Source organism: Mauremys mutica, chromosome 2 (assembly GCF_020497125.1).
Source record: "Mauremys mutica isolate MM-2020 ecotype Southern chromosome 2, ASM2049712v1, whole genome shotgun sequence".
In the NCBI taxonomy this organism is placed as follows: Eukaryota; Metazoa; Chordata; order Testudines; family Geoemydidae; genus Mauremys; species Mauremys mutica.
In genome coordinates, this window is record NC_059073.1 from 42,936,837 (window position 1) to 42,951,425 (window position 14,589).

At 41.1% G+C, this 14,589-nt stretch overlaps 1 protein-coding gene across 9 annotated transcripts in view; it reads right to left on the bottom strand.

The window, feature by feature from the left end:
* Window positions 1–14,212, bottom strand: part of MATN2 (matrilin 2) — a 110,669-nt gene extending 96,457 nt beyond the window's left edge. For 4 of the 9 annotated variants that reach the window (XM_045003738.1, XM_045003737.1, XM_045003740.1 and 1 more), the window contains exons 1-2: window positions 14,060–14,211; window positions 2,926–3,103 (exon numbers count right to left, since the gene is read on the bottom strand). In XM_045003738.1, the coding sequence (XP_044859673.1) occupies window positions 2,926–3,061 (136 nt within the window). In that variant the 5' untranslated portion in view covers window positions 3,062–3,103; window positions 14,060–14,211. Of the gene's footprint in view, window positions 1–2,925; window positions 3,104–14,059 lie in introns of all 9 variants that reach the window. The other 5 variants (XM_045003741.1, XR_006576691.1, XM_045003735.1 and 2 more) reach the window with 3 other exon arrangements.
* Between the last annotated feature and the right edge of the window lie 377 nt (window positions 14,213–14,589).

A 14,589-nucleotide genomic window follows, 5' to 3' on the forward strand; every position in this document is an offset into this window, starting at 1 on the left:
TCACTATATTTATTATATATATACACAAACGCATGCATGCATACACACACATTTATTCTTAATCAGCTCAGTAATAATAACTTACTGTATATTTGTTACAATTATTGTGTTGTAAGAAACTTTAAAGAAAAAGTGCTACGAAGGAAGTGAATTGGAACTGAAGTGGTTTGATAGCTAGGAATACAGGATAACTTTATGAGGGATAGGGGTGGGAGGAGGCTTGAAATTAAACCAATTTATAGTAATCCAGCATGTCTGGATCAATTTCCCCAGAGTGAATTCCAATAACATTATTGCTACTCAGCCTTTGCAAACAAAACATATTTCAAATATTTACAAGGAAAATTATTATTTTATTAATAATAATAATTTTTAAAGATAAGTGGAGCAAAGTAAGCAGCCACAAAACAAAACAAAAATACTCTGAAATGTAGGAGAAAGATTAGGGTGAACCAAAAAACAAGTTAAACATCAGGGGTCATTTCTTCTAAAACCCTCCTTAAATTCACTTTTTCTATTAGACTTAACAAATTATCATGGATCATCAGAAGAAAGTTCTTGTCTTACACAGTTACCAGTCTTTTCTTATGATGGCTACGTGATAGCATTTTATACTTACTGTTTTTCATTAAGTCTAGATATTTATCAACCTGTCAAAATGACGGGGATAAGGAACAACAGAAATTAAAACCTAACCAAACATGTTTCACTGAGCCAGACTCCTAAGCACGATTTTCTCTGAAGTCATAAAGATAAAATAGCAACTTTAAATAACAGCTAATGTTTCCCATGCAGTCAGCCTAAGAGAGCTTAATCCTTCAATAAATAAACCATCATCTTCAACAAGATAGTGCATCAATAGAACATACAAGGATTCTAATAGTTCAAGAAGATTCTAATTTCATTTTGTGGGATTTTTTTAGATTTGTTTTTAAAATGTTTGTGTTTGTATATTTTAATTCCTGTAAAAGCACCTAATACTGTAAGGATAAGTTCTTTACACAAATCAAATTATTTAAGTAAATACATTTCTTCCTACTTTCAAATGTCAGAGCAATTTTGTGGGCTATGCTTCTTCAGGAAACTCTGGTTCACTATGCCATTTGGCATGGGCAAGATACAAATTATAGCAACTCCTGTTCAGGGAACTTTTACAAGGCATTCATTAATGGAAGAAATGCAAGGCATTTTCTGGTCTAGCCCATGAAACTTGGAATCAGACCCTTTGGTTCCTACATCACATTACAATTAATTGAGCTCCCCACCTAGAATCAATAGCTCTGTGACCCATACAACATATAGTCATTTATTTCAGAATTTAACTAACTGCTGTTTCTCTAAATTCACTTAATAGTTTCTAGATTTCAAAGAAGTCCTGTATTTCCATCCCATACAAGTAAGAGTCAGACAGTACTAAAGATTCATCTAGTATAAAATATGGGTATTTCTTTGGTGTTCATAAATTAGACACACTTTGGAAAGCACAAATCAGTGCTAACAAGAAACAATCCCAACAAGAAATGTGTCTATAGTCCACAATCCCGGTGGCTCATTGGAAAATATCTCCACTCTGACAAAACTCAGGTGCTCCTTTCTCTTCTGCCACTCCAGCCCACAACCAAACTCAACACCCACTTCTTCCTCATGCTTCCGAACACCTCTTCTAAGTGTCCACTCACACCCCCTTGGTTCATTAAGGTCATGCTACACCATGTAGGAAGGATAAATGGGGATGTGTGTGCTGGGGGTAATGAGGGCTTTAGGTTGAAGTTAAAGGCTGCCTAGTGAAAAGAGAGGCTGGCAGCATAAAAAATTGAAGTAGCTAATAGATCTGAGCAATTCCATTAGCTAAATTTGGTGAAATTTAGTTAGGTTATCATGAATTAGAGGAAAAAATCTGTGTTTAATTCTGGAGATTCAGAAGTGACCTATATCCACAATATTACCATAATGCATGGGAGGGAGGGGTTGGAGTTTGTGAATATGTAGTTAATGGCACCCAATGGGGAAAAATGTGCGAAATTTCAGAATGAACAGTTTAAAATCTTTCTTTTGCAAAAGGGAACACTGAAAGTCACATAGAAAAATTAGTTGTCATCTGAAGAATTATTGTACCAAGTCTGGAGTCTAAATTCACTAATAAAGTATAAAATACAAGGATTTTAGTCCTATTTTAAGAGAGAATCAAAATGCAACCTTAATTGTAAAGTCAATTCCCGTGGCTCTCTAATATAGCGTATTTGCAATTCCTCCACTCAGTTAAATTAGACTGTGAGTAGTGGAACATGACCCTGACTAATTCATGACTTCCAAAAAGCTGACCAGAACACTATCTTATGAAGTGGGATCCATGATCAACGAAAATGTACTGGGCAGATCTATACAGTCCAGCAACTAGCTAAATGTTAGTCTCCTCCACAGCTTTTCAGCACAGCAGGGGAAATCTCTACCCATCTGAAGAAAATCAACATGATGAAAATGAAGGGATTATCTTTGAGTGTCTAAATAGGAGACCAATAAGGTCCATTTTCATCAGCTGTTGATTAAATTTGATACAAATTCCCTCATCCCAGCAAACACATGCACAGCTGGAACTTGCTAAAAAGTGCAGTGGTCAGACAGCTGTGACAGGACCTCACATAAACATCCTCTCTCTAAACTGGTAAGACAGGGTGTCTCTCCAATGCAATAGCCCCATATCACACATTTATTTGGAGAAAACACACCCCAGTTAGAAATAAATTACATTGGTCTAGCAGATTGATAGCAAACTCCTTCTCCCAACAACAAACCGGTAAGTCAAAATCTCTCTCATTTCCCCCGGCAGATGGCAGACTCCCTTTTACTATAATTATCCCAGCCAGCATCTGGCCAATAAGCCATGCTTCTACAGTTTGAGTGTGACGGAGGCTTATTACAACTCACCACGTAAAGTACCTTGTGGGTTAGCACCATTTCTTTGGCTTGAAAATGCTGGTGGAAGATGTCTCTCCCTGGCGGAGGCACTGAAAAGTAGAGTTTGTCCAAACAGCAGTAGGAAGCATGTAATCATTTTCTTCATTTTCGTGAAGAAAAAGCAAGATGGACAATCAGGGATGCAAAACTGTGACAAAGAAAAGAAATGAAATGAACTCTTTGATTAACCAAACTATGTGTACTTATGCTGTGCTTACGGCAGCCACCCTGCCCTCACTTCCCCCCTTCTACCACATACAAACACCCAGACACACTGGTTTAGAACGACTCTCGTATCCATCAAAAGACGGGTCGACATAATTAAGTAATTCATGCTGGCAGACTACAGTTTGGCCTTTATGAGACTGGCATAAATAGATGACCTTCGTAGTTGACATTGTTAACAGATCTACTCCTAGGTCATTCACAAGAAGCAAATTGATGGAAGACTAGAAAAGGGACTTTCACTCTGTGATCCTACCACTTACTATAAGTAGGTTTGAAATAGCTAAAAACAAAGCAAGAAAAAAAACAAACAAAAAAAACCACACCCTGTTCAAAACCCTGAACTTTCAGTCGGTGGAGTGTATTTTCTAAAAATAAATTGTCACCTTATACCATCTAGTGCTAGTAAACTCTCAAAAAATACGCTCGTGAAGAGTTGCCATGGATTTGGTGGAAGGAAGACACCCACCCACCCACATATGAATTTCAAGAAAAAAGCTCAATTAGCTGCACCTTTCACACTTCACTTCTCAATTCCTTTTCCTGTTTTCACAGGGCTGGAGGTTCCTGAGATTTTTTGCCACTACTTCTGGTCCGTGCCACAGATTTGAAGATCAGCATTCCAATCCGTTTCTCTTCAAACTTACTGTTGACAGGGTCTTTCCATAGTATCCTCAGTCTTCCATGCCCTTTCTTGCTGTCCTCTTCCTGATCATTCTTTTCCCATTCTTATCACAAGTCCAGCACACTTCAAACATGCACTCTCCAGCCTATCACAGAGTCGCAAGTTTCTCTTCCCCGTGCACTCATTCTCCTCAGTATATTATTTTCTACTACCTGTAACTTCTTTTCTTCCATCTCCATAAGACCCACAATTTCCAAACCATAGAGCAGGCATGGGCAAACACACACAGCATATATTTTTCCTTTCACTTTGTTACTTACTTGCCAGTCCCACAGAACTCCTGCCATCTTTTTCACTGCTGCCCATGCACATTGATTCTTCATTTCAATTCTCCAGATCTCTCTCTGATGGCACTAAGTGTGCTTCCCAAGTACACAAATTCTGTCTTCTGATTCATCTTCTCTCCTGAAACTTCAAATCAGCAGCTCTTCTTCTACCTCCCCTACTTTCATAATTTCAGTATTCTTTGTGATTACCTTCAAACCATGGCCTTAAAACACAGACGTCCGCTCTGATAGCAAAATAAGGTGTCAGCCAAAAGGGCCAAGTCATCGCCATACATTAGTTTTCCCTGGGTCTCCACCGGCTTGGTTTTCCTGCTCATTAACTCCATAAATAGGATGAAGAGAAGTGGATTCAGTACACTGCCTTGTCTCAATCTCACTGTCACCTCAAAACTGTCTGAAATTCCATATACTGTCATCACCTTAGCCCTGGATCCTTGATACAGCTCCTCTATCACCGCCACTTCTTGAAGTCCTTTTACTGTCCCTCTCAATGCCTCAAACACCAACTCCTGCAGAATCAAGCCATATGCTTTCTCAAGATCAACAAATGCTACATAGCAATTATGAACTCCATTTACACTACTTTCAAACTTCTGTCTCATTGCAAATATTGAGTCTATATTACTCCTTCCCTTCCTAAAGCCATGTTGGTCCTTGTCTATATTGTCCTTCACCTCAACCTTGCTTCCAAAACTCTCTCAAGGACTTTGAGAGGCTGACATAACAGGGTGATGTCCCAATAGGTGGTTGAATCATTTGCATCACCCTTGCCCTTCCAAAGAGGTACAATCAATCCTGTTCTCCAATCATATGGTATTCTAGCCTGAATCCAGCAAACAAATAATAATCCACTAAGCCACTTTATTCTAGTATCTCCAACTGTCTTGATCATATCATCAGTTCTCATCTTCACCAGCTGGTTTACCATTTTTTTGTCGTATTCAGTGCTTCTTCTACCTCCTCTACAGAAATCAATACCTTTTGAGGCTTCCCCATAATTGTCGATGGTGCTTGCTTACATAACTTTCTCTTCTCATTTAACAGCTTCCATATCTTTGTCACCTCTGTAGGGTTAATCACCACACAGTTCCCATCCTACACACACACAAAGATTTATTCATATCTTGTGTTTCATGATTCCTTTTTTTTTGCCAACCTAAAAACCAATTTCCTGCCATCTTCCACCAACTTTCTATATAATTCCTCTTCAGCCTCCATTCTTGCCTTAGCAACTGCTTTTTAACCCCTTTTTGCCAGTATGTACGCATTTTTTTATTGTTTCATTATCACAATCTGCTTCCTAAAACTCTTGGAATAATTCTTGGTTTCACCCTTATGAACATAAAATTTATTTGTAATGCCCAAGAGAAGCAAAGGTAGGTCTTGTAAGCTAAATTTGAGGCCATTCTACCCTTTCCTAAATGGTTGACAAGGGATTCCAAATATCAAGATTCAATCAGTGCAACAGGCACCCCAGAGGTTATCCAGATAAATTCTGAATGCCTACCAGTACAAAATAGCAAATTGTTCATGCTGAGATTGTACCACTATTAAGCCTTCCATCAGTCCTGACTGGTTATTTTTTCCCTGAAGGGGACTGAGTTCTCCTACCTCCCAAGTGCCAATGAGAAACCATGTACCTCGATCCACCCACAATCCAAATTTCAACCTAATCATTTTGCAAGGACTACCTGACACAAGATACCACTATGCCCTGTCATGCTTGGCACTGAAAGGGAGTGGGGGTGGGGCGGGAAATTCTGAACACTCTAGTCTGGCTTCTGGAAACTTCTGCAACTGCTACTTAGCCCAATCTTCTTTGGCTCTAATCAACACTATTCCATTTCCTGATATCCCATATTGCCCCCAAAATAGATTATGTTTGGTCATCCACAGTTCCCATACATGGCACTGATAAGGAGCATAAGCTGGTTCCACTGCATACCCTCAATGATTTCCTAAGTGATCCTGATTGCACCCTATTTGAATCCCAGCCCTCCCCCTTTTTGGCCAACCACCTCCAAACCCAGAACATGATGCTGTGGTCAATGGTTCTTACAACCTGAGAGGCACCCAGTTCAGAAAGCATGAGGAAAGAAGTTGAGAGGTGAGGTAACATCCCAGGAATCACCCCCCAACACCAACTGCTGGCTACCCATACTTCACCACCAAGGAGCCTTGCCTAAGTTGCCTTGGTAGCTGGCATGGTGATATCAGTGCAGAAAAAATGGGTTTAGTTTACAGATGACAAAAATTGTTGGAGTGATAAATAATAATGACAGGTCAGTTCTATAGAGCCATCTGCATTACATGGTCAACTGGGCTCACTCAAACAAAATGCAAGGAGATGTTTGTAGGAACCAAGAACATAGGTAACACTTATAGGATGATGGACTATTGTTTGGAAAGCACTGACTCAAAAGGATTTAGGAACTTTTGAAAATTGGAGCCTAAGTGTCATTGGAAATCAATGGGATTTAGGCTCCTAGATTAATAAGTGACTTGAAAATAGGACTTAGGTGCTTTTGAAAAGTTTGTCTTAGGGATCATGGTGGATAACCATCTAAACAGGAGCTACCAGAGTGATGTGATGGCTAAAGGGAACAAATGTGAACTTCAGATGCATAAGCAGGGAAATATTGAGTAGAAGTAGGGAGATATTATGATCAGTGTATCTAGCATAAAAAGGATGTTGACAAATTGGAAAGGGTTCAGCAAAGAGGTTTCAAAAGCTGGAAATCTTGCCTTACAGTGAGAAAGATTAAAGAAGCTCCATCTCTTTATCTTAACAAAAAGAAGGATAAAAGGCAACTCAATCATGGTCTATAAGTATATTGGAATTATATACAGTAGAGGGCTCTTCCATCTAGCAGACAAAGGCACAACAACATCTAGCGACTGGCAGCTGGTTAGGTAAAGTAAGACTAAGGATGTGGTAGATTCTCTATCACTTGAAATCTTTAAATGAAGATTGCATATATTTCTAAAAGATAAGCTATCACTAAACCAGGAGTTATGGATCAATGCAAGATTCACTTGGGGGGCCTGTGCTATGCAGGAGGTCAGACTAGATGATCATAATAGTCCCTTCTGGTTTTAAAAATCTATGAATACAGCACACAAGCAACAATCTCTTTCAGAAACTCAAGAAAAGGAACGTCTCCCTGTTCCCAGAAGCAGTTATCTTGCACCTCTGTCACTCTGCCTCAGATGTCTCACTGATTCAATCCATGAGTTATCTGGGAAATCTCTAGTTGAAGGCTCTGGATATCTACATAGCCCGGAAACGTGAGCTTGGGCATAATCTGCTTTTTTGCAGCTGCTCTGGCACATAAGGAAACCTTAGCGCTTCAGCTAAGGATAATGCTTTAACCCACACAATACACTTCACGATTCTCTGGGTGCAGTTACAGCATCGCACCTTTAGCTCCTTCTATGGGGAGTTTCAACTTGAATGCTTAAAAATCAATGGGCACTGCTGTGCAAACCATTAGAAATAGTGGACATCTCTATTTGGTCTGTGGAGTTCTGATGCCTGCTCCAGCTCTGCTTCAACTGTTCTCATAGCATGTCCTCTCTGCTGAGAATGTAGTGTGAGGGAAGAGCTCTGGACTGACTACAGGATCCTGGAACAGCAGCTATGAACCCTACAGCATGCCACATTGGTCAAATGAGCAATAAAGAAGTTGTGGCTAATATGCTGCACTCTAAGCTCCAATGAAACAGCTGGGACATTCTGAGACTGAGGGTCAGCTGAAGACAGGACTACGTTTTTCTGGTGGCTCTAGCTGATACTATTGGAGCTTATAGGGAGTTATTCCTTCACTGCTTCCCCACCTACTTCACCTTAGGGGACACCAGCAAGGCACTCAGAGACCTCTGCAGCAGAACTTCCTTTCTCCCTGGATTGCTGCTTCAGTACAGGAGCTAACCAAAGTATCAGTATCAGAAAATCCTCTTTAGAAAGCCAAAAGGAGCTCTCTCCAGGACAGAAAACGTAGAGATTTCAAGACATCTTTCCCACAAGTGCTCTTATGATCACTATAGAAATTAGGCAAGCTAATAAGGAGGTGAGTTTATACACAGCAACTAAAGTGGGGTATCAAGCTGAACCACCAGTGGTGTAATGTGTTCCTCCTCTCCGCTCAGCCCAAACAATCTGGGAGACTGGGCCAACTACAAGGCAAACCCAGTTTACCCATTTCCTATTGCACCCTCTAATGGGGAGTCCTGGAGACAATGGCATATCACACCCCTCCCAACTGAACCACTGACTTTTTGAGATCAAAGGAAAGCACTGCTTTCTGTTTTCTTCCTTTGCTTTGGGCAAACTCAGCCCAGCTGTAGGGCTGGACTACAGGAGGCTCACAAATAATATGAGCAATCAGATATTTTGTGATAATTCAGGAGAGTAACACAGAGCGACTGTTCCACTAGTTCTGTGACAGCACCGAATCCCCATATTCTTAGTTTTGATGCTTGGTAACTATATTGAATTAACTGGACTTTATAGTGCAATTTCTCAGAAACAACATGAGCAATCACACAAAAAATGATTTTATTTGTAGCCATTTTTAAGAATTCAAATTTTATTAAACATTTTATATAGTTTAACACACACAAAAATCATAAACATAGCTAAGCATATAAGCAGGTACTCATCTGAATACACTGCCTGTTGTAATATTGTGCATGCAGCTCACAGTCAGACCTACACCAAATATCTTTTCAGTTTGCCTGAGCTGATTACAATTAATTTTAAACTACATATGGTAAAAGAAAAACTTGGAAAGTTTTTAGAAACTCAACTCTTAGTTCTCTATTTCAGATCCTTACCAATAGTTTTTGACTTACCAATAATATCTGCTAACCCATTAATATTTTATTTGTATGTTATAATAATTTGAGTGTAGCTCATAATTAAAGTTCAAGACCTTCACCAGCGTAGTCACTGAAAAACAATTATAAGCTCCATAAGTTGTACAGTTCGGCACAAAAACAAACAAAAAAACCCCCAAACCCTCAGTGATCCTTTATCAGCACTAGGGATGTAAATATCATTTACAAAGATAACCGTTTAAACAATTAAAATTATATCGGTTAATCAATTTAAGGGAGAGGGGCCCCAGCTACCTAGTTTGGCCCAATATGGCCTCCACAGACGCTCCATGCCAACCCAGCAGCAGCTTTCCTTCTCTTCACTAACCAGCGCACTGTCCACCTCCTCAGCCGAACCCCTTCCAGTGGCACAAAGGGAGGCCAGGGACTACTTTACCCCACGACAGGGCCCGCAGCACCTGCCTGCCTCCCCAGCCTAAACACACTCTCCCTGCCCAGCTGGCGCCCCCCCCATCCGTGAAGCTCCCAGGGCCGGCCCGGGGCTGCTCCGGCCAGCCCCCGGGGCTGCAGTCAGCCATGGGCTGGGGTCAGGTTGGCGCAGCCCGGGGCAGGAGAACCAGATCGAGACCCGCGCGCAGGTGGGTTAACAGTTAGACTAATACTTACCAGTTAACTGTTTAATATTTTACATCCCTAATCAGCACCTACTAAAAATTTTTACCATGTTTACTTTTTACTGTTGATGTAAAAAGATTATTTAGTTTTCTTATCTTACAATTTTTGACAAACAAGATATATTAAGAAAAAAGTAAAATGAAAATAAAAAAAACTTTTGCAATCAGAAGATTAAACACATTCCTTACAAACACAAAGCATATTATAACATATTCAACATTTCAGCTTCCACATTACAATGTCATTGTGCTATATAAATGTCATAGTAACACTTTCTTGCTCACACTCACTCAATTTAATTATCTAATGAACTTAGTGAAAATGTTAAGTATATTTTCTTTGAGAATACCTTTCAAGTTATATTTTATATCACTTCATTTTCTACATCTCTAATGAAATAAGAAACAGTAATATAGCATCTGTTAGTTATTTCTAATGCACCCATCTCTGTGATGTCTGGCCCCATTAATATCACTGTGGCTAATATTAACAACATTATTAAAAGCAACTAATGATCATTTCAAGAATTTCAGAAATTTACCATAATAAAAGTTTACAGTGATCTTGGAAAGCAGTACACCCACAGAATGGTTCACTCTTCACAATTTCCACTGAGCAGGATTTACCAAGGGGGATTCTTAGTTTATGACAGCATCAATCTTCCTGTTACTGATTTTTCTTCAGTTGCTGCTTGGACAATAGATCTTTTCATTAAACTTGTTCTTTTGGGGCAGATACATTTGAGTGAGTGTGAGCAAGAAAGTGTTACTACGACATTTATATAGCACAATGACATTGTAATGTGGAAGCTGAAATGTTGAATATGTTATAATATGCTTTGTGTTTGTAAAGAATGTGTTGATCTTCTGATTGCAAAAGGTTTTTTTATTTTCATTTTACTTTTTTCTTAATATATCTTGTTTGTCAAAAATTGTAAGATAAGAAAACTAAATAATCTTTTTACATCAACAGTAAAAAGTAAACATGGTAAAAATTTTTAGTAGGTGCTGATTAGGGATGTAAAATATTAAACAGTTAACTGGTAAGTATTAGTCTTAGACATCAAAGTTTCAAAATTACCAGAATAGTAGCACTGTGGTGTGAGAAATTTAGTTTTGTCCACTCTGAAAAGGCACTATATTTGTAAAGCGCATATTATGTGACATATAATACAAGTTGGCTGTTTAGTTTTGTCTCCTAAAGTACAGCTACTTAGTTACAAACTGAAGGCTCTATTTAAAAAATAAAACAAAACAGGCATGCTATTTAATCTATACTAACCCCTATGCTATTAAGTCAGGTTGAAGAAAGGGTGAACTGAACACCACCATCTGACTAAAACAAAATGTTCAGGATATGAAGTAGTGCATTCTAGATACTCCTTATTTATAATGTAAACAAAGTTGAATTGTGAGCATGCCTTATCAATTAGAATAATCTGTCATTAGAGGTCTGATTATATGTGAAATAGTGGCAGTTGGTGTTTTCTCCTCACCTGAGTAGAGTGTACCAATCATACTAGATTCTTTATATCTGATTAGTCTTCCTCTAGTGTGTATAAGCTGCCTAAAATATCTCTTACTATTATATTCTTCGGCCTCAGTCCTGCACACACTTAAGCGTGCATTATACTTTACTCATGAGTAGTCCTACTAAAGTCAATGGAACTACTTACAGAAGTAGTAAGCATGTGCTTATTTGCAGGATTAGGGCCAGGGGCAGCTCCAGGTCCCAGCACGCCAAGCGAGGGTGGCAGGCAGGCTGCCTCCGAAGGGTCCACTGGTCCCGCGGCTTCGGTGGACCTCCCGCAGGCGTGCCTGCGGAGGGTCCGCTGGTCCCGCGGCTTCGGAGGACCTCCCGCAGCCAAAGCCGCAGGACCAGCGGACCCTCCGCAGGCAAACCGCCAGAGGCAGCCTGCCTGCTGTGCTTGGGGCGGCAAAATCCCTAGAGCCGCCCCTGATTAGGGCCTTAATTGCAGCCTCATCTAACCAGCCTAATGTTGTATTTTCTTTATTAAAATATTAACATAGAAGTACATCAGATTTAGTTTTAATAATGTTTTAGTTAAATATATATGTTTTACACACAATTATATAAAGCCAAATTTTAAAAATCTAGATTTTAAAACACATGTTCGAAGGAAATAGCATGGAATATGATTAAAGCTGTTTTCAGTTTCAAAGATTTCAGTTTTCATAGAAAAATCATATGCATGTTTCATTGTGCCCATTATTAGAGTTCCTTATCCCTAGACGTGTTGGGATTTGTTAAGACTATGCCTTCTATCTTAGTGCTCCTTATTAGGGCAGGCATACCAAATCACATATGATTTTTTTTCCAATCTCTCAGGCTAAACAGAGTCAGGCCTGTTCACTTCTTGAATGGTGGCCTAAGAAGAAAAGCCAAATGCTTCAGAAAGTGCTTTGTAAATCAGTAGGTTGCATTCTTCCCCTCTGAGTTAACACTAACCTAATGTCCAGCATCATGTTAGGGGTCAGTATGATACTGAAATGCTGTCTTCTAAAACTGAGATCCTGACAATTTGTGGTCACTGAAGATCCCACAACAATTTTCATGAGGCTAGAGAGTATCATCAGCTGGCTAATTTCCAGATTAACTAAATATATTCTACTTAATTTATATTCCCCTGCTATTTCAACTGGCTACAGTGTTCTTCAGAACTATATTTTGTCTTGTCAAAACAGTTTCTATGTTTTACCCCAGAGGTGGCCATGATTCAGCGATGAGCCATTTGTAAAGAGTTTAAGGATAATATATAACTGTAAGATATCATATATACTTTTGGGCAACTATTAAACAGTTATTGTGAGGTCAAATTTGCCCCCAAATTTACATCAGTAAGTAGTAGTATTAAAAACAAGTTTTTACAAAACCTAAGACTGACGTAAATGTTAAATGTTACATAAGATACTGAAGTATGTGAATGGCCCCACAAAACTGGGAGCTTAGTCTTACATAATTCATAGTCATATTGAATATAGGATAGGATATGGAATCACTTCACCCACCACTGAACTGTAGCTATCTGTGTGGTGGCATTAGTGTCAGTTAGTTGTTTGACAGCACAAAAAAAAATGAAGAAATACACTTATGTGCTTGCTCCGGCAAAATACATTCCTCTCCTCTTCACTCCTCAATATTAAACAACACAGTTAACACTAGAAATTAAAAATCTGTGGCTACTCAGGACTTCATAGTTGTCATAATTCTCTACACCATGACCACTCAGAACTTTACAGCCGAAACTGGGGACATAACTCAGATTCTCCTATTCCAAATGCATAGGCCCCTACCACCTGAGTTCAAAGGAGAATCTCCTTTAGCTACAGTATAGTGTTTATGACACACCATTGAGCTGTTCTGAGACTGTGCAGGAGAAAGCAGTAAGGCCCATACACAGTAGCTCTTTCATTACATACAAAATATAGTAATAAATATAAAACATAGGTTGCTAATAGTGTTTTCACATTTATGGGGGATCCAGTGTGACTATTTTTTACTGCCCTATAGTACCTAAGAATAGTAGCAAGATCTGGTTGTCTATAAGAGAGGCAGGGCAGGTAGCTCTTTCAAGCGAGGCCTCTAAACACCAATGAATCTTTTTGACTCCTCTATAAAAAGGTTTGACAGAATGTGAGGGGATTTTTTATTTCTAATTTAAATTGATAATCTCAATTTTTTAAGCATTATTTTCTGTTTTTATTGATGTACACGTTCACAATTGCCCAAAATCATAGGTTTTAAGCATTTTTTCTATTTCTATCAATTTAAATTTTCACAGTTGTGGGAAAGTATGGGCAGGTGTCAGGTGCTGGGAGAAGCAGATAGTTATTTAAGGACAGTAGAGATTGAGATTCAAAAAGCTAAAGCTTTATGACCATTACAACACAAATTGTCCACATCACATGTCAAAAGATACACAGTAAATATCCTTAAATCCTACTCTAAGAAGTTCTCAAGTAGCATTTTGCTTTCTTTGCCTCTCTGTAAATTTCAAGTCTCCTCAATGGAACTACTATTTCATCAGTTGGTGTATGCACCGCTACAAGCTAATGCTGCCAAGCCTAGCTATGCATCTGGAGAGTCCAGCTCAAACCCCAGCGCTGGAACTGGGCAGTGGCTGTAGACTTCAGACAGGGACCGAGATCTCCCAAACTGTCCCAATCCCCGCCAGTTCGGGAGCTGTTCGGTTCCAGCCCTGCTCTGACCCTGACCCAGCCACACCTGCACGCGCAGCGGGCTCCGCAGCTTTGCGCTCCGGCGGGGCACTGCGCCCCCAGGCTTGCTCGTGCCCGCAGGGCACGGGGGAGCCGCGCAGGTCCCCGCGCAGCGCTGGGCTGCCAGGGTGCAGCGGGGCAGAGACGGCGCTTACCTGAGGCGCTGGCCCGGCGGCTGCAGCCCGCGAGCCGGGCAGGCGGAGCGCGAAAGCCGGCGAGCGCCCTCCGGGGAGCGCGGCAGGCTGGGGAAGAACCGCCCGCCGCTGTGGGCGGGGGCCGGGGCGGCTCTGTCTGCGCGCACGCGGGGGCGCTCGGCTGCCTGGGGCGGGGCGCGCGGGTGCCTCGCTCGGAAGCGGCGAGGGGAGCGGGGGCGCCCGGTTTCCAAGCTAGACGCGGCTCATCTCCCCCCTGGTGCCGGCCGGGGAGGAAGGGGACACGCGTGAGGCCAACTGAGGCCCGGCCGAACGTGCCCCCTCAGCGGGTGCCGGGAGAGCCCCTGGGCCGCCGCCCCTGCAGGAGGGCCCCGGAATCCCCTGCCTGACCCCGGGCGAGCGCCGCTGCCAGCTCGGCTCCTGAAAGGTGCCTGCGCCCCGCGCCCCGTTACGCGTGTCGCAGACCTGGCTCTGCTGAGGAACGCGCTCTCTGCACAGCAGGGGCCGGGGGCAGTTCCTGTCGCTGCTCTCCC